At 38.9% G+C, this 22,954-nt stretch overlaps 1 protein-coding gene across 17 annotated transcripts in view; it reads right to left on the bottom strand.

Annotated features, from left to right (window-relative positions):
* Positions 1-22,954, bottom strand: part of Dtna (dystrobrevin alpha) — a 359,640-nt gene that overhangs the window by 87,287 nt on the left and 249,399 nt on the right. For all 17 annotated transcript variants that reach the window (XM_058573947.1, XM_058573944.1, XM_058573946.1 and 14 more), the window contains one exon: positions 9,581-9,794. In XM_058573947.1, the coding sequence (XP_058429930.1) occupies positions 9,581-9,794 (214 nt within the window). The remainder of the gene's footprint in view (positions 1-9,580; positions 9,795-22,954) is intronic.

Below are 22,954 nucleotides of genomic sequence, written 5' to 3'. Positions count from 1 at the left end.
ATCCTGGAGCAGGAGTCACATTTGATTTCTTGCTCTTCCTGAATTCACCAACATCCTGAACAAATGTTTGAGGCACTCAAATACACCTCTTAAATATATATATTGGGTCCATTCCCTTCTGCCCATTTTCATGGTCATTGCTTCCATTAGTTCTTCCTTTAACACTGTAATAAACTCCAGAACAATCTTTCTACTTGTACACCCATATTACAAATTTAACCATGTTATTTAAAATTGTTTAAAATTCTTGTTGCGTCCTTTTCTTTACACGATGAAGTTGTAACTTTTTCTCATGGCAAACCTCATTGTTTCCTCCAGTCTCCGAAGCCAGCCATGATTTCTGTTGTTACAGGGCATACCACAGACACTGTTCAATGACTCCTGGCCCCTGGCCCTCTAACTGTGGTCTACCGAGGATCCTTCCACCCACTCTTCAGGATGTTGATCAGCACCATCATTCACCCAGCTTTTCTCTTGGATGGGGAGAGGATCACTCCACCTTTAGTCTTACCTATCATGTCATGCCTATCATATCAAGATTCTTGGAGGAAGAGATGATTCTTATGAACTAGTTAAATTCCCAGTGCCCACATTTTTATTTCATACAGAATTAGCAATTAATTAAAATTTTTATATTAATGAATGGATATTAATCATTATGATAGACAACAACCCTAGAATTTTGAATGTCCATTCATTAAGTTGTTCAGTAATTTCAGACCACGTAGCTGTAATAAAAATGTGACAATTCTGTAAAAGCCATCTTATTCAAAATTATTTTATGTCCCCTGGTTCTCAATTGCAAGGACAAACATTTTACTTCAGGAAATAGCTTCTAAGTGAGACCATGGTTCAAACAAAAATGGGAAAATCCACCAAGTACAGAAGATTAGGAATAATACAGCAAAAAAGGAGTCTTCAAAATGCTAAGAATTTCAGGAGCATTACATGTGAGATTTCAAGAGCAATACAATTTCCTTTTAATGATTCAGAGAGAACAGTTTAGCTCAAGGGAGAGGATTGAGTACCGAAGACACTGGAACAGAGAGTTCTCCAAATAACTCACGAGTGAATTCTTAAACCTTAGTTTTTAATGAGGAAAATCAGAGGGAGATCACCAGTCCTGTCTTTTTCCTAGAAATGGAAGACCAATCATATTAAATCCAACAATGGTTGTAACAGAACTATTCTGCCAAATTGACACAATAAATCCAGATAAATCACTGAGTGGAGGGCAGCTGAATGAGTTTTGCAGGAACTCAAGGATGAAATTAGGCCACTGGAATCTATTGTTATGCAAGCTACTGTGCCAGACTGCAAATGTGACCCCTGTCAGGAAGAAGGACTACAGGGTGGGGGATAGAGTTGCAGGGATTTAGATCCTGGTAAGCATCAACACTGGTTGAGTTCAGATCTTGCTCACCCCAGGGGCACCAGAGACCTAAATGCAAATGGGATTTTTTTTTTTCTGGTTTGTTTCTTAAAGCACATTTTCAGTGGATATAATAGAATGGAGAAATGAAGAGGAAAAATTTTTCTAAAGGCCTTGAATAAGTTCTATACCAAAGGCCATTGCTTGGGACCAGGCTACATCAGGACCAGAGTCCCTAATTTTGTTGTGAAAAAGGAATTGGTATTGATGCAGGACGCATCAAGGAATAGAGAGAAGTTGGTATACCACACATGGAGACCGTGAGAGTTATGTTCACCAGAGATTGTCATTAGTTGGACCCTGGTTTGATTTATGAACAGTCAGTGAAATCTTTTAGGGGTCTGAGAATGGAAAGACAGACTCATGAAGATGGATAACAGGAAGTTCCCAAGAGTCTTATGCAAAGCAGCAAAATAGTAGCATATTGTTCCAAAAGGAGTCTGAATGCCCCGGACTAAAATAGTCCACTGCCCCTTATGGGATGCTGGCAATCTGCCATAACTCAGGAAGCAGTCCTGAGGAGGCCTGCTGAGGAGATGACACTTAGATTGTCACTAGTGCCCAGGTCAAACAACCTGGGAGCAGGCAACACCAGGAACAACACAACAAAAGGCTATACTCTTATGAAAAACTGTGAGAGCACACCTTCAATTTTACAAGGGGTTCTGATTGTCACCTCATAGTTTGAGAGTGCCACAGGCACCATAGTGTATGCGTTAGGAGTTGCAGACTTAGGAGTCAGTAATCAAAGACTTGTCCACACAGGCTTTTCTTCGTGAATTAAAGCTGCTAGGGCAATTGATTTCTGTAGCAGTGTAGAAGGCACGGTAAGAGCTTAAAAAATAAATTAGGATTAGCAGATCATTTTTATTAAAATAATTTTATCTGAAAAATAAAACAAAATTTTACTGATTCTAAGGTTTTTCCCTTTCAATGCAGATGGAGGGCACAATGCATGCTTTATTCCTTTTTTCCATTACTGTCTTTTGACATAAGGGAATTCATTCTGGTTTTAAACCAATGATCCCAGAACTTTTTCTTGGGCAAACTTTCCTATTCTAGCTTGATATCCAAAAATATCCAATTAAATTATTCCATTGGTATTTAATGACTACCCAACAAGTTATTTCAAAGAATTAGGTTAATCTAAGCAAATTATCAAAGGTACAAACTGAAATTCCTTCATAAAAATGATGATTCTTTAACTCTTGTATTTCTCTTCACAGTTTGTTGTTGTAGTCTAGATAATTGCCAGTTCTCCCAGGGCACAACTGATTGAAAATGGAAAGAGGAAAGCACTTACCCTGTGGCTAAAATATATATGGTGAGTTGTAGAGTATCTCAGGAAAACATGGCTTAAAGTTTGACTCATCATAATAAAAAGTAACTGCTTTACTCTGGGCTGGGTTTTCCATTACCTGACCAAGAGACAAACTGAGTTTTATCAACTAATATGTTATTTTTAGTGGAAAGTTGCCTGGAAGGGAAAATTTGCTTTTGACAAGAAATGAAAGCAGCAAATAGATACTGATAGGCCTGGGAAGTTAGGCTGACCTCAGAACAGTACATTTTCTACAAATTGCCAAGAGAGTTTCCTATTTGAAGCAACAGAACACCATGATATTTTTTTTTTCATCCTCAAAGGAAAAGCTGAATTCTGACTCATGCTTCCTTGAACAGACTGAAGAAATTATTTCTTTATAAGAGTACTAAAATCAGAAGCTCTTCTTTTACCAACATATTTGACAAAAACATTTGGTAAGCATTTTTGATAAGCAGATGCACAGCACTCAAATTGCTCTTTCTCACACACTTTGGTGACTTAATTAATTGAGAATTGCTTCCTCCCCTGTGCCTCCCCAACATGACACATTTCTTTATCTGGGAATTATTTTGCTCATAGAGATCAATCACTTAGTCGCTCACTAAATATTTATTGGCATTGTTCCAGAAGTTGGGGATAAACAGATGAATAAGAAGAGGTTTCACCCTCCATTTGCTGACAGGCTGTGGGAAAAACGTCTGAAACAGACACCTTGAATTTAAGATGTGCTAAGAAAAAAAACATCAAGCCAAGTAAACACTTTTAAATACCTAGTTTTAGCCATAGAGATAACAGAAAAGAAGGACATTTGGTTGTATGTAACTCTTCTCTTTTTCCTTTGGTGCTATACATCTACGATATGTTTTGTTGGCACACAGAGAAATGGCCGTGTGTTTTGTAGTGCTTCTTACATTAAATATTGAGAAATTTCTTAAAATTTAAAGGGCAGTAGAAATTTGGCAGAGTTTCAAGATCATTTCATACCTCTGCATTTGAAATAGTGCCATGGTCCCTTTCCTGGTGTAGGGGGCTCAGCAGTGAGAATGGCTGTTTACATGGCTCAGCAAGGTGTGATATGTCACACAGAAGGGAAAATGCCAGGATTTTGTATTCTCTACATACATCATATGAAGGATTTGTTGTTCTGGGTAGTTGTCAAAAAACTGATTCTCGTGTTACAACATAAAGATTTGTTAAGTGCAGATATTTCCTTTACATAACGTTCTGTCAAATATGTCTAAATACCTCAAACTGGAAAGGTTATGAATGTGAGAATAATACTAATATTCTGTAATAAGCCAAGAAAAGGCTGGGAGAAAAAAGTGTATTCATTCTCATATTTCAAAAATTAAAGAAAAGCATATTAGAGATGAATTAAAACCAATTCCTGAAACAAAATGATCTTTTTTCCCATTCATCTCATGCAGTATGAAGCTGTATGATCTGCAAATTATTTAATCTCTTTATGTCTTGGCTTCATCACCTCCTCACCCTGGAACATTATAATAATATAGTGCTAAATTAGTAAGATTGCTGGCACATGGTAAATGTTGAGTACTTCTTAGCTATCATAACTATTATTATTATTATTAAAGAATTGGCATTAAAATACAACTTGACCCTTGCAAATAAGAAAATCATTATTACCTTTAAGACATATTACTGACATACTATGATTTCTGAGTGACTGAAAATAAGTAGAAATTATATTTGCTAAAAACAAGGCCTCTGCCACATGATCTATGAGAAATTGACCTAAGAAGAGAGAGAGGTCCTATTGTGTTGAAGTAAGACTAAGTCAAGATGAAAGTTGTTAGTGTTTCCCAGGAAAGTAGGAACCAAAGAAGAGAAATCCATTGCTACTTGTAAAAGCAAAAGAGAATAAAATCATAGCATTTGCAGGTAAATGGATGGCGTTGGAGAAGGTAATGATAAGTGAAGTTAGCCAATCTCCAAAAACCAAATGCCAAATGTTTTCTCTGATATAAGGAGGCAGATTCATAGTGGGGTAGGGATGGGGTGCCTGAGAGGAACAGACGAACTCTAGATAGGGCAGAGGGGTGGGAGAGGAAGGGTGGGGGCATGGGGTTAGAAATGATGGTGGAATGTGATGGACATCATTATCCAAAGTACATGTATGAAGACACGAATTGGTGTGAATATACTTTGTATACAACTAGAGATATGAAAACTTTGTGCTCTATATGTGTAATATGAATTGTAATGCATTCTGCTGTTATATATATATAAAACACCCATATTAGTAACCATGAAAATATGGGTGACCAGGACTCACTGGTTTGGGTAATTATACTAGAGATTAAGGAGAACTTAATCTTGAAAAAAGAATTTTAAAAAATTAGTGTAATGAGAGCTAAGATAAAAGGTTATTCTTTGATTTTCACCCATCAGTTTGTTCCTGAACTGGAGACATGGTCTCAGGAACGGTGTGCATAAAAGAATAAGCCATCGTCCCATCCTGAAAACGGTCAGACATGTGCTGTAAGAGGACAGTAGAAACTTGTACAAGGAACAGTGGGTGGGACCTGGGGGAGGGTGATCAATTTGACCATGAGAGACAAAGGGCTCCACAGAGCATCAGAGTTTGTGACCACATTTCCAAAAGGTTTCACATTTCAGACTTTTAAGAATTATTTTCATCTTGTAAGTTTGGGCCCTATTGTTTTTCTTTTGAGGTATTCTTCATTTCCTAAAAAAAAATGATAACAGCAGCAGTAAAGATCTTTAGAACATTTTAAAGAGATTTATTTCCCCCACTGGGACATGGCCAAGAGGTGTGAGCAAAGGATGTTGTCAGTTTGTTAGAGGATTCTGAAGAAGAGTGCCACAGATGGACGGCTCCCGCCAGGAAAGAAGGGAAGGTGACTGGCCGGTTTTGGGGGTACACAGAGGAAAGACAGAAGAGGAAGAGATTGGCCCAAGCTCTAATAAATATATTTCCTAATATATTCTCTTTTCATCCCATTTTCATCTTCTGTCACCTCTTTTCTCATCCTTCCCAGGCATATCCATCCACTTCCCTAGATGCCCTCGAAAGATGGCTAATGGTTGTGGGAAGCATCTGCCTAGAAGTTGGTTTAATTGCTCCCTGGGTGACCTCCACTCCTAGGGAAGTGGCCATTATTAGAAGGAAAGTCAGGAGGAACAAATATCTTTTAGATTCAGAAAACGCTATCTCCTAACATTGTGCAAGTATCCTACACATGCTGCTCTGTACCCTGTCTTCTAAGAGTCCTACTAGGCCAAACAACAGAGAAACCTTACAGCTACAAAACATGATTATCTGCAGGAAGCATCCTTGTATGAGAAGTGAGGTCCAGATTTTTTGGGGGTGTAGGAAGTGCTATTCTTGGGGAACTACAGTTGTAGGAAGGTGAATCTGGTTTCCAGGGATACCTCTATGTGAAGTGGGCTTTGATCATTATTTTAGAGTCCAGCTGGCTGAGTCTGATGAATTTTAAGACACTGCCAAAAGCATGAGCAAGTTTCTTTGAATGTGAGTTCTTAGTCTTCGTAAGTTTAAATTGCTATTTTGTCTTTCCTTTTAAAACATTATCTCTTTAGGGTACAGATTCTTAAAACATCTCTATTTTTCATTTTGAAAAAAATTTTGTTTTTTAAATATGTCCAAGTAGCAAATAGGATAGATTTTCTAAATGTTTTAGTGATTCTACATCAACAACAGCCCATCTTTGTTTTACTAGTATCAGACTCATTCATATTTGCCAAAATAGAGAAGTTTGTCTTAAACACTTGGGCTCTGTGATAGGTGGTAGGAAGTGACTTCAGGTTTCCATACTAGAGCTCATTTGGGCGAACAGAAGTTCACTGTTCTGAGAAATAGAGTTGAACACAGATTTTATTCCTAAGGTTCTCTGGTTACATTCACTTCTAAGTTACATTTCCCATTAGTTGTATGTTTTAATGGCTTACATTTCACATTATAATTTCAAAAGCAATCAAATGGAAAATTTGAGCACAAGTAGAACTGCCTACATGCATTTGCTCTGCTAAGGGAGAGATGGCAGAAGTGTCTGCAGACTTGAATTTCTTTGTGGATGTGTCTAAAAATCTCTGCAATGAAACTTCTCAATGTGGTTGTGTTTCTAAATCTACAATTGAGATTAGGGAAATACACATTAAGGGCCTTCCTATCAGTAAGAAAATAGGTAAAAAAACAAAACAAAAAAAACAACATTTTTTTCTGAATATTCTGAATTGCTCCTTACCTTAAGACAGGCCTTAAATTTAGCATCCCTCAGTCTTGAAATGATTCAGCTATACGATCAGTGGGGCTACTTATGGAACATGTATGACTGTATTTTATAATGATCCAATCAATATTTCTAAATAAGAGTAAAACATCTAACTCTTTTAGTTGGAGTCCCATAGATTTCACAGAATACTGCCCCCTTACCAACCTGGCCTGGATTCTGTATTTATGAAGTGGGCACAAACTATTACTTAACTTGGATTCTCTGTGAGTCTTTCAGCAATAATTCAGAACTTATTGTGGTAGATTATATTTCATTTTTTATATTTTCCATTGTTACATTTTGTTATGGTTTGGATCTTAAGTGTTCTCCAAAGGTCCAAATGGTAAAGGCTTGGTTATCAAATTGTGGCATTATTGGAAGATATTGGAACCTTTAAAAGGTGTGGCCTAGTGGAAGTCAGTTAGGTCATTGGAGGTGTTAGTTTTTTGTCACTATGGCCAACATACCTGACAAGAATAAGTTGAAAGAGGAAAGTTTATTTTGGGCTTATGGTTTCAGAGGTTCAGTTTTTGGTCAGTGGACTCCACTACTCTAGGCCTAAGATGAAGCAGAACATTATGGTAGAAGAATGTGTGCCTAACTCTTGAAAGCCAAGAAGGAGAGAGGGATGGTTGTGGTGGTGGATGGGGGTGTGAGGTAGGGACAAAGTACAATCCCCAAGGGCATATCCCCAATGACCTGCTTTTCTAGCCACATCCCACCTGCCTACAGTTACCACTCAGTAGTCCTTTTAAATTATTAATCCATTAAATGGATTAATCCACCTACTAGTTTATAGCTATCATAATCTAGTCATTTCACCTTTGAACAATCCTTCATTGTCTAACATATGAGCTTTTGGGGGAATACCTCATATTCAAACTATAACAGGGATGTGCCTATGATGGGGATATTGGGACCCCAGCCTCCTCTTCTCTCTCTCTGCTTCCCAGTCATCATGAGGTGAATAGTATTCCTCTGCCACATGCATCCACTATGATGTACTGCATCACCACAGGTCCAAAAGCATTGGGGCCTAGTATGGACCTCTGAAACCAGGAGTAAAAAAAAAAATCTTTCCTCTTTATTAATTGACTATCTCAGATATTTTGTCACATTGATAGAAAGGTGATCAATACACAAGTAAAACAAGTAGGTCCCATGTAGTCTTTAATGGCAAGTCTGAGAGCTGCCACATTCTTTTAAGAGGCCAGGACAGAAACGCTGTTGTAGAGACTCCAAGGCCTGGTTCTCTTCTGCTGCTTGTCATGTGGAATCACAGCCCTTTCTACCTGCCTCCCCACTCAGTTACCATAGCAATTAGGCCAGAGCGGAACATCTAGTACTGAAGTCTGCACAGATGAAGCAAGGAGTCTACCAAGCTGGACTGCTCATTTTAAAACTGCTTACTTCAACTTTAGAATATAACCATCATGGTGACAATAATGTATGCTGGTAAAACCAAGCAGGGACAATTCTGTTACTACTCTAGCTTGCAAAGTGACAGCTGGTGAGTAGCATAATGACATTATCCTGACTGGAATATTGCCACTACTAGGGTGAATGCTCCCAAGCATTGACCAGACAAGGAGACTAAACAAAACCTTCTGAATGTCTTAAAATGTGCTAAAAGGTCAGGTTAGCAATTTCCCTTTTTAATATTCAAAACAAGTCATGAAAGTGGAGGTAGTGATGCTCTGTCGAGACTTGGTCACAATGACAAAAAAGCCCTTTTGAAATCTAGGGCCGATAATGTAATTCAGTGGAGTTTCCACATTTCAAGAGGCTGTCACGTACGCCTTGGAAAAGAAACCTTAGCTGAATACTTAAGTCCCCACTCTGCCACTAACATGCTGCGAGACACTGGGTAAGTGACAATCTCTTTGTGCTTCAGTTCCTTCATCTGTAAAATGAGAGATCTGGATGAACAGTCTTTAAGATGTCAGCCAGCTCTGAAATTCCCCGATTCTATGAGGGGAAATTATACAATAATGAGGCTGACTTTCAACGGTGGTCTGTGAACAGCATGCACCGTTTTATGGTGCCACATAATTGACCAGTCCATTTAATGCAAGTCATGGTTACTTTGACCAGAGCTAGTCAAGAAAGTCTTTGCAGTTTCTTTCCCATCTACTCTGGAGTCTTATCATGACACCTCAGAAACACTGTCTTAGACAATTTGCGAAGAAGAGAGTTAAAAACATCTTCCTACTTCGCGCTTCATTAAATCTCTCCACAGGAATGCCATCATGCCACACTCTCATGAGCGTCCATAGCTGCGAGGTAGCGTGGGATGAGTTAAATAAAGGTCAGCTCATAAAACACAATTGTCCTCACATTCCTATGGCACTATATTACTCTCTAGTCTTTTCTGCAGCCTTTAAAGTTTCTGTCAATCACGTGGAGTCTTTATTGACATAAGCATCTGATGAAGGGAAAAGAGATAGTTAACCTGGAAAAGCATTTTGAGGAAAATAACCAAGGAAAGAACAAATAGAAATGCAAACCAAGCATGTAGAGAGCAAGTGACAGTCAGATGGAGCTTACGGATCAAAGGCTGCAAGCAGGAAGTTGAGCAGGAGGCTGATGGACTGCTCCACATGGATTTGGTGAGTGGTTGGCATCCGTTTGTTAAGCTGGTAAAAAATGGTGGAGAGCACAGCCTCCAGGCGGGCCACATTGAGCTCTATGTTTGGGTCCAGGTTGTTCAGAGCATTTTCCCGCAATGCTTCTATGACATTCCAAATGTCCACCAGGTGCACTACAATTAAAACAGAGTTAACACATTAGCCCAAAGTGCATGGAAAGGAAATACGTTACTTTATATGTCCATCTGCTCTGGTTTCTCTAGGCTCTTCACATGTGTCCCGCTGTTGTAGGAGTGGACACAAATAAATGTACATACTGTGTGATCTCTAAGACTGGAGGTACAATATTTTGCAGCAAGCAAATGGTTTACCAAAGACTGAAGTAGATATTTATTTCTAGTCCTCACAGTAACCCCTGAAATGTAGCTATTATCCTCATGTTGTATGCAAAAAGACTGAGCATCAGGGAAGTTGACTGACAGGTGCAATGGTGCAAGGCCAGTCAAGGGCAAAGTTGGCATTCAAATCCAAGTCTATTGATCTAAAGCATTTTCACATACACAGTGACTCTCAAAAAGAAAAGACCAGCATCTACATTCTAGTTGCTGAAGGATAGACAAAGTACATTTGAGTATTTAAAATGTCTTCATTTATTATATATATTTCTAGTAGTATGTAGTTTGAAATAAGAAAACAAAGGAAAGTTAAGGTATGTAGGACAACAAGGGGAAAAAGACAAGTTATTTATGCTGTGCAGCAACAGAATGAAGAGATCACTTGCTAACCTGGTCAAGAACAAGCAGTTTCTCCGTTCCATCGTTGACTAGATAATCTAGCTTGATTCATGGTTACTTTCATTAGGGTATTCAAGAAATCTGTTTCTGTTTCTTCTCATTTGCCCTGAAGTATTTTTTATGACATCCCAGAAACCATCACCACCACAAAGACAATGAATATGTATGCCACCTCAACACTTTCTCTGGGCTCCCCCGTAATCCATTTCTAGCAGGTAGACAACCTCTGATCTGCTTGCTTCTTGTCACAATTTTCCAGAATTTAAAAAAGCTGGAATCATATAGTATGTACTAGTTTTTCATCTGGATGCTTTTACTTAGTGTAACTACTTTGAGATTCATCTGTGTTGCTTCAAATATCAGTAGTTGGCTCCTTTTCATTGCTGAGTGGTTTTTCATTATATGGATTTCTCATTTTTGTTTTGTTTTGTTTTGTAGCAGGGATTGAACTCAGAGGTGCTTAACCACTGAGTCACATCCTAAGGCCTTTTTATTTTTATTTTGAGACAGTGTCTTGCTAAGTTGCTCAAGGTCTTGCTAAGTTGCTGAGGCTGGCTTTGAACTTGCGATCTTCCTACCTCAGCCTCCGGAGCCACTGGGATTACAATATATATCACCACTTGATCATGGAGTCACTTATGGATGGACAGTTGAGTGATCCAGTTTTTGGTTGGGATGAATAGAGTTGCTATGACCATGTCCAAGCCTTTTGATAGACACATGCTTCCATTTCTCTTTGTAAATAGTGAGAAATGAGAAGGTGGGGTGGTATAGTAGATATATATTTAATTTCAAAGAAATTTTTAAGTGTTTTCCACAGTAGTTTTACTGGTCCATATTCCCTTAAGCAGTGTATGAGTGTTCCACTCCAGTTCCTCCACATCTTTACCAAGTTTTAGGTTCACTTTTCATTACACTTTTGCATATGAAAATAAATATTTTGTCTTTTCTCAATGAAATGTATTCACATTTCAGTCCTTGAGGAATGTGTAAGCCACATAAGTTTTTTTTCTCCAACAATTCCCTAGTTTTTATCTCCTACCTTTTTGCTCACCGTGATACTATATTTTATTTTATTTTTATTTTTTTAATTTTTTATTGTTGGTTGTTCAAAACATTACATAGTTCTTGATATATCATATTTCACACTTTGATTCAAGTGGGTTATGAGCTCCCATTTTTACCCCATATACAGATTGCAGAATCACATCAGTTACACATCCATTGATTTACACATTGCCATACTAGTGTCTGTTGTGTTCTGCTGCCTTTCCTATCCTCTACTATCCCCCCTCCCCTCCCCTCCCCTCCCCTCTTCTCTCTCTGCCCCCTCTACTGACATTCATTTGTCCCCCTTGTATTATTTTTCCCTTTCCCCTCACTTCCTCTTGTATGTACTTTTGTATAACTCTGAGGGTCTCCTTCCATTTCCATGCAATTTCCCTTCTCTCTCCCTTTCCCTCCCACCTCTCATCCCTGTTTAATGTTAATCTTCTTCTCATGCTCTTCGACCCTACTCTATTCTTAGTTACTCTCCTTATATCAAAGAAGACATTTGGCATTTGTTTTTTAGGGATTGGCTAGCTTCACTTAGCATAATCTGCTCTAATGCCATCCATTTCCCTGTAAATTCTATGATTTTGTCATTTTTTAATGCAGAGTAATACTCCATTGTGTATAAATGCCACATTTTTTTTATCCATTCATCTATTGAAGGGCATCTAGGTTGGTTCCACAGTCTTGCTATTGTGAATTGTGCTGCTATGAACATCGATGTAGCAGTGTCCCTGTAGCATGCTCTTTTTAGGTCTTTAGGGAATAGACCGAGAAGGGGAATAGCTGGGTCAAATGGTGGCTCCATTCCCAGCTTTCCAAGAAATCTCCATACTGCTTTCCAAATTGGCTGCACCAATTTGCAGTCCCACCAGCAATGTACAAGTGTACCCTTTTCCCCACATCCTCGCCAGCACTTGTTGTTGTTTGACTTCATAATGGCTGCCAATCTAACTGGAGTGAGATGGTATCTTAGGGTGGTTTTGATTTGCATTTTTCTGACAGCTAGAGATGGTGAGCATTTTTTCATGTACTTGTTGATTGATTGTATGTCCTCCTCTGAGAAGTGTCTGTTCAGGTCCTTGGCCCATTTGTTGATTGGGTTGTTTGTTCTCTTATTGTCTAATTTTTTGAGTTCTTTGTATACTCTGGATATTAGGGCTCTATCTGAAGTGTGAGGAGTAAAGATTTGTTCCCAGGATGTAGGCTCTCTATTTACCTCTCTTATTGTTTCTTTAGCTGAGAAAAACTTTTTAGTTTGAGTAAGTCCCATTTGTTGATTCTAGTTATTAACTTTTGTGCTATGGGTGTCCTATTGAGGAATTTGGAGCCCGACCCCACAGTATGTAGATTGTAGCCAACTTTTTGTTCTATCAGATGCCGTGTCTCTGATTTGATATCAAGCTCTTTGATCCATTTTGAATTAACTTTTGTGCATGGCGAGAGAAAGGGATTCAGTTTCATTTTGTTGCATATGGATTTCCAGTTTTCCCAGCACCATTTGTTGAAGATGCTATCCTTCCTCCATTGCATGCTTTTAGCCCCTTTATCAAATATAAGATAGTTGTAGTTTTGTGGATTGGTTTCTGTGTCCTCTATTCTGTACCATTGGTCCACCCGCCTGTTTTGGTACCAGTACCATGCTGTTTTTGTTACTATTGCTCTGTAGTATAGTTTGAAGTCTGGTATCGCTATACCGCCTGATTCACACTTCCTGCTTAGCATTGTTTTTGCTATTCTGGGTCTTTTATTTTTCCATATGAATTTCATGATTGCTTTCTCTATTTCTACAAGAAATGCCATTGGGATTTTGATTGGCATTGCATTAAACCTATAGAGAACTTTTGGTAATATCGCCATTTTGATGATGTTGGTTCTGCCTATCCATGAACAGGGTATATTTTTCCATCTTCTAAGATCTTCTTCTATTTCTCTCTTTAGGGTTCTGTAGTTTTCATTGTATAAGTCTTTCACCTCTTTTGTTAGGTTGATTCCCAAGTATTTTATTTTTTTTGAAGATATTGTGAATGGAGTTGTTGTCCTCATTTCCATTTCAGAGGATTTGTCGCTGATATAAAGGAATGCCTTTGATTTATGAGTGTTGATTTTATATCCTGCCACTTTGCTGAATTCATTTATTAGCTCTAATAGTTTCTTTGTAGACCCTTTTGGGTCTGCTAGGTATAGAATCATGTCATCAGCAAATAGTGATAATTTAAGTTCTTCTTTTCCTATTTTGATGCCTTTAATTTCTTTCGTCTGTCTAATTGCTCTGGCCAGTGTTTCGAGAACTATGTTGAACAGAAGTGGTGAGAGAGGGCATCCCTGTCTTGTTCCAGATTTTAGAGGGAATGCCTTCAGTTTTTCTCCATTCAGAATGATGCTAGCCTGAGGCTTAGCATAGATTGCTTTTACAATATTGAGGTATGTTCCTGTTATCCCTAGTTTTTCTAGAGTTTTGAACATAAAGGGATGCTGTACTTTGTCGAATGCTTTTTCCGCATCTATCGAGATGATCATATGGTTCTTATTTTTAAGTCTATTGATGTGGTGAATAACATTTATTGATTTCCGTATATTGAACCAGCCTTGCATCCCAGGGATGAATCCTACTTGATTATGGTGCACAATTTTTTTGATATGTTTTTGTATCTGATTTGCCAGAATTTTATTGAGGATTTTTGCATCTAGGTTCATTAGAGATATTGGTCTGTAGTTTTCTTTCTTTGAAGTGTCTTTGTCTGGTTTAGGTATCAGGGTGATGTTGGCTTCGTAGAATGAATTTGGAAGTTCTCCCTCTTTTTCTATTTCCTGAAGTAGCTTGAAAAGTATTGGTATTAGTTCCTCTTTAAAGGTTTTGTAAAACTCTGCTGTATACCCATCTGGGCTTTTCTTAGTTGGTAGTCTTTTGATGGTTTCTTCTATTTCCTCAATTGATATTGGTCTGTTTAGGTTGTCTATATCCTCCTGACTCAATCTGGGCAGATCATATGACTTAAGAAATTTATCTATGTCTTCACTATCTTCTAATGTATTGGAGTATAAGGATTCAAAATAATTTTTGATTATCTTCTGTATTTCTGAAGTGTCTGTTGTGATATTGCCTTTTTCATCCCGTATGTTAGTAATTTGAGTTCTCTCTCTTCTTCTCTTTGCTAGCATGGCTAAGGGTCTGTCGATTTTGTTTACTTTTTCAAAGAACCAACTTTTAGTTTTGTCAATTTTTTCAATTGTTTCTTTTGTTTTGATTTCATTAATTTCAGCTCTGATTTTCATTATTTCTTGCCTTCTACTTCTTTGCTGTTGTTTTGCTCTTCTTTTTCTAGGATTTTGAGATGAAGTATGAGATCATTTATTTGTTGGTTTTTTCTTTTTTTAAGGAATGAACTCCACGCAATGAATTTTCCTCTTAGAACTGCTTTCAGTGTGTCCCATAGATTCCGATATGTTGTGTCTGTGTTTTCATTTATCTCTAAGAATTTTTTAATTTCCTCCTTGATGTCTTCTATAACCCACTGATCACTCAGTAACCCATTGTTCATTCTCCAAGTGATGTATGCTTTTTCCTTCCTACTTTCATCGTTGATTTTCAGTTTCATTCCATTATGATCAGATAAGATGCATGGTATTATCTCTACTCCTTTATATTGTCTAAGAGTTGCCCTGTGACATAATATGTGATCTATTTTTGAGAAGGATCCATGTGCTGCTGAGAAAAAAGTGTAACTGCTTGATGTTGGGTAGTATATTCTATATATGTCAATTAAGTCTAGGTTATTAATTGTGTTATTGAGTTCTATAGTTTCCTTATTCAACTTTTGTTTGGAAGATCTGTCCAGTGGTGAGAGAGGTGTGTTGAAGTCTCCCATGATTATTGTATGGTGGTCTATTAGACTCTTGAACTTGAGAAGAGTTTGTTTGATGAACATAGCTGCACCATTGTTTGGGGCATATATATTTATGATTGTTATGTCTTGTTGGTGTATGGTTCCCTTGAGCAGTATGTAGTGTCCCTCTTTATCCCTTTTGATTAACTTGGGCTTGAAATCTATTTTATTTGATATGAGTATGGACACACCTGCTTGTTTCCGAAGTCCATATGAGTGATATGATTTTTCCCAACCTTTCACCTTCAGCCTATGTATGTCTTTTCCTATCAAATGCGTCTCCTGTAGGCAGCATATTGTTGGGTCTTGTTTTGTGATCCATTCTACTAGCCTGTGTCTCTTAATTGGTGAGTTTAAGCCATTAACATTTAGGGTTATTATTGAGATATGGGTTGTTCTTCCAGCCATATTTGTTTATTTCTGTTACTAAACATGGTTTGTTTTCCTCTTTGATTATTTTTCCCCCCTTTACTGTCCTACCTCCCACTGTTGGTTTTCATTGTTATTTTCCATTTCCTCTTCCTGTAATGTTTTGCCAAGGATGTTTTGAAGAGATGGTTTTCTAGCTGCAAATTCTTTTAACTTTTGTTTATCGTGGAAGGTTTTAATTTCATCTTCCATCCTGAAGCTTAATTTCGCTGGAAACACAATTCTTGGTTGGAACCCATTTTCTTTCAGTGTTTGAAATATGTTATTCCAGGATCTTCTAGCTTTCAGAGTCTGTGTTGAAAGATCAGCTGTTATCCTGATTGGCTTACCCCTAAATGTAATCTGCTTCCTTTCTCTTGTAGCTTTTAAAATTCTCTCCTTATTCTGTATGTTGGGCATCTTCATTATAATGTGTCTAGGTGTGGGTCTCTTATGATTTTGCACATTCGGCGTCCTGTAGGCTTCTAGGATTTGGGATTCTTTCTCATTCTTCAAGTCTGGGAAGTTTTCTCGTATTATTTCATTGAATAGATTGCTCATTCCTTTGGTTTGAAACTCTGTCCCTTCCTGTATCCCAATGACTCTTAAATTTGGTCTCTTGATGTTATCCCATATTTCTTGGATGTTCTGCTCATGGTTTCTTAACAGTCTTGCTGAGCTGTCTATGTTCTTTTCCAGTTGAAATACTTTATCTTCATTGTCTGATGTTCTATCTTCTAAGTGTTCTACTCTGCTGGTAGTATTCTCAATTGAGTTTTTAATTTGGTTTATTGCTTCCTGCATTTCTAGGATTTCTGTTTGTTTTTTATAACCTCTATCTCCATGTATAGTTGATCTTTTGCTTCTTGGATTTGTTTATGTAATTCATTGTTGAAGTGATCTTTCATTGTCTGATTTTGCTGTCTGATGTCTTCCTTGAGACTCCAGATCATCTGAAGCATGTATATCCTGAATTCTTTATCTGACATTCCATCTGCTGCAGCTATTACCTCTTCTAACGTTGAGTTGACCTGCATTGCTTGTGGTCCTTTCTTTCCTTGTCTCTTCATACTGTTCGCGTTCCTTTCTACTTGGTGAAACTGTTGTGCTATTGAATTTTCCCCCTATATATTTATATTGGTCTTATATAGTTGCAAAGTCTCCCTCGCAGGCACGGGCCGTGGCTCTGCCCCTCCTCCAATTGGGGCAATGTGCCTACCACGCCGGCAGGCCGCTGGGCCTGCTCTGCCGGTCGGTAGCAGGTCCGCCTACCTTGGAGGCATGGGCGGCGGCTCTGTCCCTCTGCGGGCCGCTAGGCTTGTTCTGTCGGTGGTCGCAGTTCTGCCTACTTTGCAGGTGCAGGCAGCGGCACTGCCCCTCTGCAGGCCTCTGGGGCTGTTCTGCCGGTGGGTCGCAGGTCCGCCTACCTTGCAGGCGCGGGGGGGGGGCGCGGCTATACCCTTCCTCAGGCCACTGGGCCTGTTCTGTCTGCCGGTTGCAGGTCTGGCCTGTTCTGTTGGTGGTCACAGTTCCGTCTACCTTCCAGGCGCGGGGGGAGGGGGTGGCTCTGCCTCTCAGCAGGCCGCTGCGCCTGTTCTGCCGGTGGGTCGCAGGCCCGCCTACCTTGCAGGAGTGGTTGGCAGCTCTGCCCCTCCGCGGGCCACTGGGCCTTTTCTGTCGGTGGTCACAGTTCCGCCTACCTGGCAGGCGCGGGGGGTGGGGGGCGGCTCTGCCCCTCAGCAGGCCGCTGGGCCTGTTCTGTGGGTGGTCACAGTTCCGTCTACCTTGCCGGTGCAGGGGGAGGGGGCGGCTCTGCCTCTCAGCAGGCCGCTGCTCCTCTTCTGCCGGTGGGTCGCAGGCCCGCCTGATACTATATTTTAAAAAAAACAAAACTGACATCTATTGAGTGGCCCCCATGGGTGCCTGGTGTTGTCCTGTGAGATGTTTTTTGTTGTATCCTCTTTTCCTTTTGTTTCTCTACACAGATTTTGTGATTTCTTGTTTTTTTACAGCAGGACTTTATTACCAACAAAGAAAGTCTCTTGAAGTCAGATTCTTTTCTCCCAGGCTGGGTTTAACTGTAGAACTTTGAGGTTTAGAAGAACCAGGGCCAGACCTCCTGACTACCAAAATAGGCATAAGTTAAAACAAAACCCCAAAGTTTAGATTAGGTCTAGATAGGGAATAGTGGTGGGAGGGAAAGGGAAAAAGAAGGGGAGTAGGATGGATGGTGAAAGGAGACCCTCATCACAATACAAAATACATGTATGAAGATGTGAATTTGGTGTCAACATACCTTATATATAATCAGAGATATGATAAATTATGATATAATGGTGTATTAAGAATTGTAATGCAATAAATAAATAAATAAATAAATATTACCAAAAAACCCCCAAAACCAAGTTTGGCTCTTAAAACTAACTTTATATGCATTTGAAACCAAAGAGGTAAGTGGATTATGCAAATCTTAAAGCTGTTAGTTTTATAGAGCTTTCACCGTGTCCTTCACTTGGATGTTTACAGTTGCTTTTAATAATTACTTAAAATAATGTTTTATGTTAGGAAGGGAAGAGACCGGGCTTAACCGCAAGGAACGTTGGAGGTAGTTTGTAATAGAAACCATTTACCAACTGAAATACTTTAATATTTATTAAATTTGAAAAAAATCTGATTTATTATATTTGGAAAAATTCTGATTTGATCCCAAATATGCAATCTTTTCTGTATATCGAAAATATTAAACAAGGCAATTATTTGTATTTCTTAGCATCGTTTATTCGATTTTCAAGCAAGGCACAACCAGAGAAATAACATTTATAAAGAGAACTGGTTTATTTTAATTACCTAGTGGAATATCTGGGATTCCTTACATATTTGATCTACAAATCCTCTAGATCTGATCCTTGGGGGAATATCTGGGTGCAGGATGAAAAAAGGACAATGACAGTGAGATCTGGCTTGTCGTCCTGGCTGGTCTCTGTGCCCAGGTTACTCTGAGAAGCAGGCTCCTGGCCCTTGGCTGTGGATCATGTGGAACAGGCCTCAAGGAGGGGAGCAGAGACTGTAAACTGGCACCCAGTGAAGGGGTGCTATCAGCCATGGAGATAGCTGCTGGGGGACAGAAGGAACCTGGATGCCCCTGTCTCTCCTGTAAGCCTCTGAAGGCTAGGGAATTCTCCTGGGATTGCCAGGAATGGAGTCATACAGGTCTACAGGAGTGACCATTATTATACATGCCCACGGGAGTGTCCAACATGCCCACCTGTTGGCCCCTTACATACTTCAGCCTCAGCTTGCACAGCCTACATTCAAAAGGGCCAAACTGGATCCCTGGGGTTCCCATCTTTGGTGAATGGCACCGCCTCTCCCTGCCCCTCCCCCAACTGGAATCTGGATCTCATCCCTGGATCCTGTCAATGTCCAAGACCCACGAATTCCATTCAATATCACTTTAGTTCCTCCATTGCCATGGACCCTGATGGCCACCACCCAACTCCTTCACCCAATGCTATTGGAAGCTCTTCCAGGTTAACTGAGTCAGTTCTCTCTCTTGGTTCTTCACCCACTTCAATGTTTTCTACACACAGCAGCCAGGGTTGGTATTTCTGCATTGCAAATCTGACAAGTCACTTGTAAACTGCTTAAAGTCCTGTAATAACTTCCCATTATTTTGTAATCCCAACATGCCTTGCAAGTTGTCATTTCATTTTTCAAATCTGGCCTCTGCTTATTTCTCATCTATGTCTCCTTTATCATAACTTAGCGTCAACCCCACTTCCCCAAGGATAGCTTTCTGGATCCTCCCTCTCCAGTGTTCCCACTTCTCCTGTGTGCCACCTTGGAACCCCGTTCTTCCTCACAACAACATTTAGGGAACACTCGTGGCGCGACTGGTTGCCTCGTTTCTGTATGGCATGTGCCCCAACGCAGGGAGGGACTGTGTGTGGTAACTGTTCATATCTCTATCCGTCACAGTGTTTTACACAACAAGGGAGCTCAATCAATATCTGTTGACTAAGTGAGAAAATGACAAAGAAGTGACTCAACAGTGAAGCAGGGTTTCCTACGGATTTATTTGATTTCTAAAAGAGCAGTAAGACACAGTTGTGAAGAATTGCACAGGTATTGGTTTGAATCCATGATGTATCATCAGTGGAGTGACTTAACTTCTCTGATCTTTCACCTTAGAAAAATGGAACCGATAATAACAACTGCCCTTCAGATGATGACAGTGAAGATTAAATGAGATACTGCCAGGAAAACACTTGGAATAGGGCATGTTGCATAGGAAATAATAATTGCTTATTGTTGTGAAGCAATAAAATACCTAGAAATCATATGAAAGTTGTTAATAAATAACTATGCTCCATATTTGTGTCCCTACACATTCAAGATCTCAATATAAGGAAAACGAAGTATTAGTTCTGGATAATTGTAAGAATAGGTAGTTACAAATGATTTAAATAAAACTAGTTTTCATAATTGTGTGAAAGACACCATAGTAGGTCCTGGGGGTTCAAAAGCAAACAATACACATGTGGCTGCTGCCTCGGGGAGCTAATAGTCTGGTGGGGACACAGTTTCACGAAACCACTCAGACCAATCCCTCAGAGGTTATGATACACTGTTACATCCAGACACCAGGTTCAAAATGGGATTATGATACCCTTGTGATGGGGCCAATCCCTGGAAAATAAGTGGAATAACATGGCACATGATTGCAGTTTTTTTCTGCATACTACCACCCACCTATGTAAAAATACCACTGTCTACTTGGACTACAATAGGCTCATCAACTTCCCACTGCCTGCCTGTCCATCTCCATTTCTTTCTTTCCTACAAGTCAGAAATAATTTTAAGCCACATTTCTGATCATATGGCTCTTCTTAAGATCTGTGTCTTCATACTCAAGACCAAGTCTTTCCATGCCTACGGTGCCCTCTGGCCTCGTCTTGTCTTCCTGGCTCCATCACACACAATCATGGGCAGAAGGGAACAAAATCCTGGGTTCTTTTGGGCTTCTCTTACCAGCAATGGGGACACTAAGAGTCTCCCAATTAAAGTGTTATTGTAGGAATTGAAAGAGATAATACACATAAAGCACTTCCCACAGTGCTTCGTACAAAATTAGCATTCAATATATATTTGTTATTATTATTATTGAGAAACAAGTATTATTAACCTCTTGTTTATTTAAACAGGAAACTGAAAAGTTCTGTTAGGAAATTACTAACTAGTGTGTTTTAAAAGTCTGACAGTTGTGTATATATGATGCTTACTGCTGTGCTCTGAAATCAACTCAGAAAATGAGGACATTTAGGATGTGCAATAATGATTACACACCGCTAGATGGCACTGCGCCTATTTTACTAAATAGCTATCAAGCCTTAATTGTTCCTCATAAGACACCTGCTAGTAGGAACAGGCAGTAGGAAGCGGGGCTCCCTTATCTCTACAACTGTATACATTTCACACTAATGTTCTTGGTAAAGCATCAGTTTGCATAATGAGTTTCCTTAGTTAACATTAACCATATCAAGAATAAACAAAATGTATTCTTAAAGTGTTCTCTGTGTCTAGAGATATACATATCCCCAAATGCATATTAACAAAATATATTCATTCCCAGCCCAACCACAATTTCCTTCTCTTCTAATTAAGAAAGCAATCATAACACAATGAGTGAATTTCTTAGAAATGTAAACTTCAAACCCCTCTAAACTAACCCCTCTAAAATAAGGTATCTGTTATTATATATAATAACAGATAACTTAACTAATAACTAAGCACTTCATATAATCCAAAAACTAAGAATATTAGTGTTCATTTCAGTCATTAATTATTAAAACCTAAGAGTTTTTCCTTATAATTAAATGTAAATAGAAAAAGCATCAATAGTATGCTGCAAGTTTAGCTAATGTCAGAAAAGGCAAGGTCAGGGTGGAATAGGGAGTTACAGGTGGGTAGGGAAGAGTTCATTCATATCAAGAAATTCTTGTTATCTGCTAATGTCTTACACTATTTTAATAGGATATGGACTCTTTAGTTCATAGTTAAGGATAATTTCAATCTAAGTATAGCTGGGAAAAGTGATAAAATGATAGGTGTTCAACAAATGACAGCTGTTAGTATTACTACAATTTAACACTCACTGATTTGAAGTCATCTGTACTTTTATCAATTCATAAGATCTATAAAACCCACTAATAACTTCACAGAAATGACTATTGTCATGAAGTTTATTAGGAGTAGCAGGATCATATAAATAGAGTAAAATATGGGAGGGGGTGGTACAGAAAGGACAGGGATGATAGGGATTTAGCCTTTTTTCAGGATTGAGTCCAAGGCCATCCTTTCTTGAACCAAATTCTACAGGCTGGGTTCAAGTCACTAAATTTAAGCTTGGTGCCCTGTTTCTAAAACACCTGGAGATATCAATATTCTCAACTCCAAACTCAATCTCCTCTTGATTCCAAGATTTAAGGAAGTGGGGAGGGTTTTGACAAAACTTTTCAGGTGATTTAACAACCACTGATTTGCAAACCTTTGGAAGGGTCTCAAAGGGCTTGCAGCTGGCAAAGGTCAGTGGACCATCATCTTAGACTAACTTAACTTCTGTCCTTCTGGAGTAAAGTGATTTTCAACCTTAGCTGTGCACTGGAATCTCATTCAATGTTGTAAAATGACCCCCTGGAGCTGTTACAAATGCTGGTTCAACATCACGCTTGGAGTAGAAAAGCACAGACTTTTAGAATAGCAGCATCTCAGGCCCCCAGCCCAGACCAGGGCAATCAGAAGCTGCCTGTTAACATATTCGTGCAGTCTGCCTTCATAGTCGAATATAAGGAGCACTGCTTAAAGCCAGGCATCTCCAGTCCTTTGACATGAAGACAGACTGGTATGTCCTAATAGGTTGTAAGCTGTGTTACAAAAAGTTGATTACTATTAATTAATTTATGAAGTTTAAGAATGATTTATATAATTATGCATATATATATGTATATGTATGTGTGTGTGTGTGTATATATATATATATATATATATATATATATAATTTAAGAGGGGTTTAAAGTTTACATCTCTTAGAAGGTCACTCTTGCATTATGATTGCTTCCTTAATTAGGAGAAATAGCAATTGCATTTAGGTTGGGAAGAATATAATCCGTTGATGTGGCATCGGGGATGTAT

This window comes from Marmota monax, unplaced genomic scaffold (assembly GCF_021218885.2).
Source record: "Marmota monax isolate L192 unplaced genomic scaffold, Marmota_monax_Labrador192_F-V1.1 WCK01_AAM20220418_F8-fsc00031, whole genome shotgun sequence".
NCBI lineage: Eukaryota > Metazoa > Chordata > Mammalia > Rodentia > Sciuridae > Marmota > Marmota monax.
Note: the sequence above shows the minus strand (reverse complement) of the source record. Positions and strands in the feature narration are given on the sequence as shown.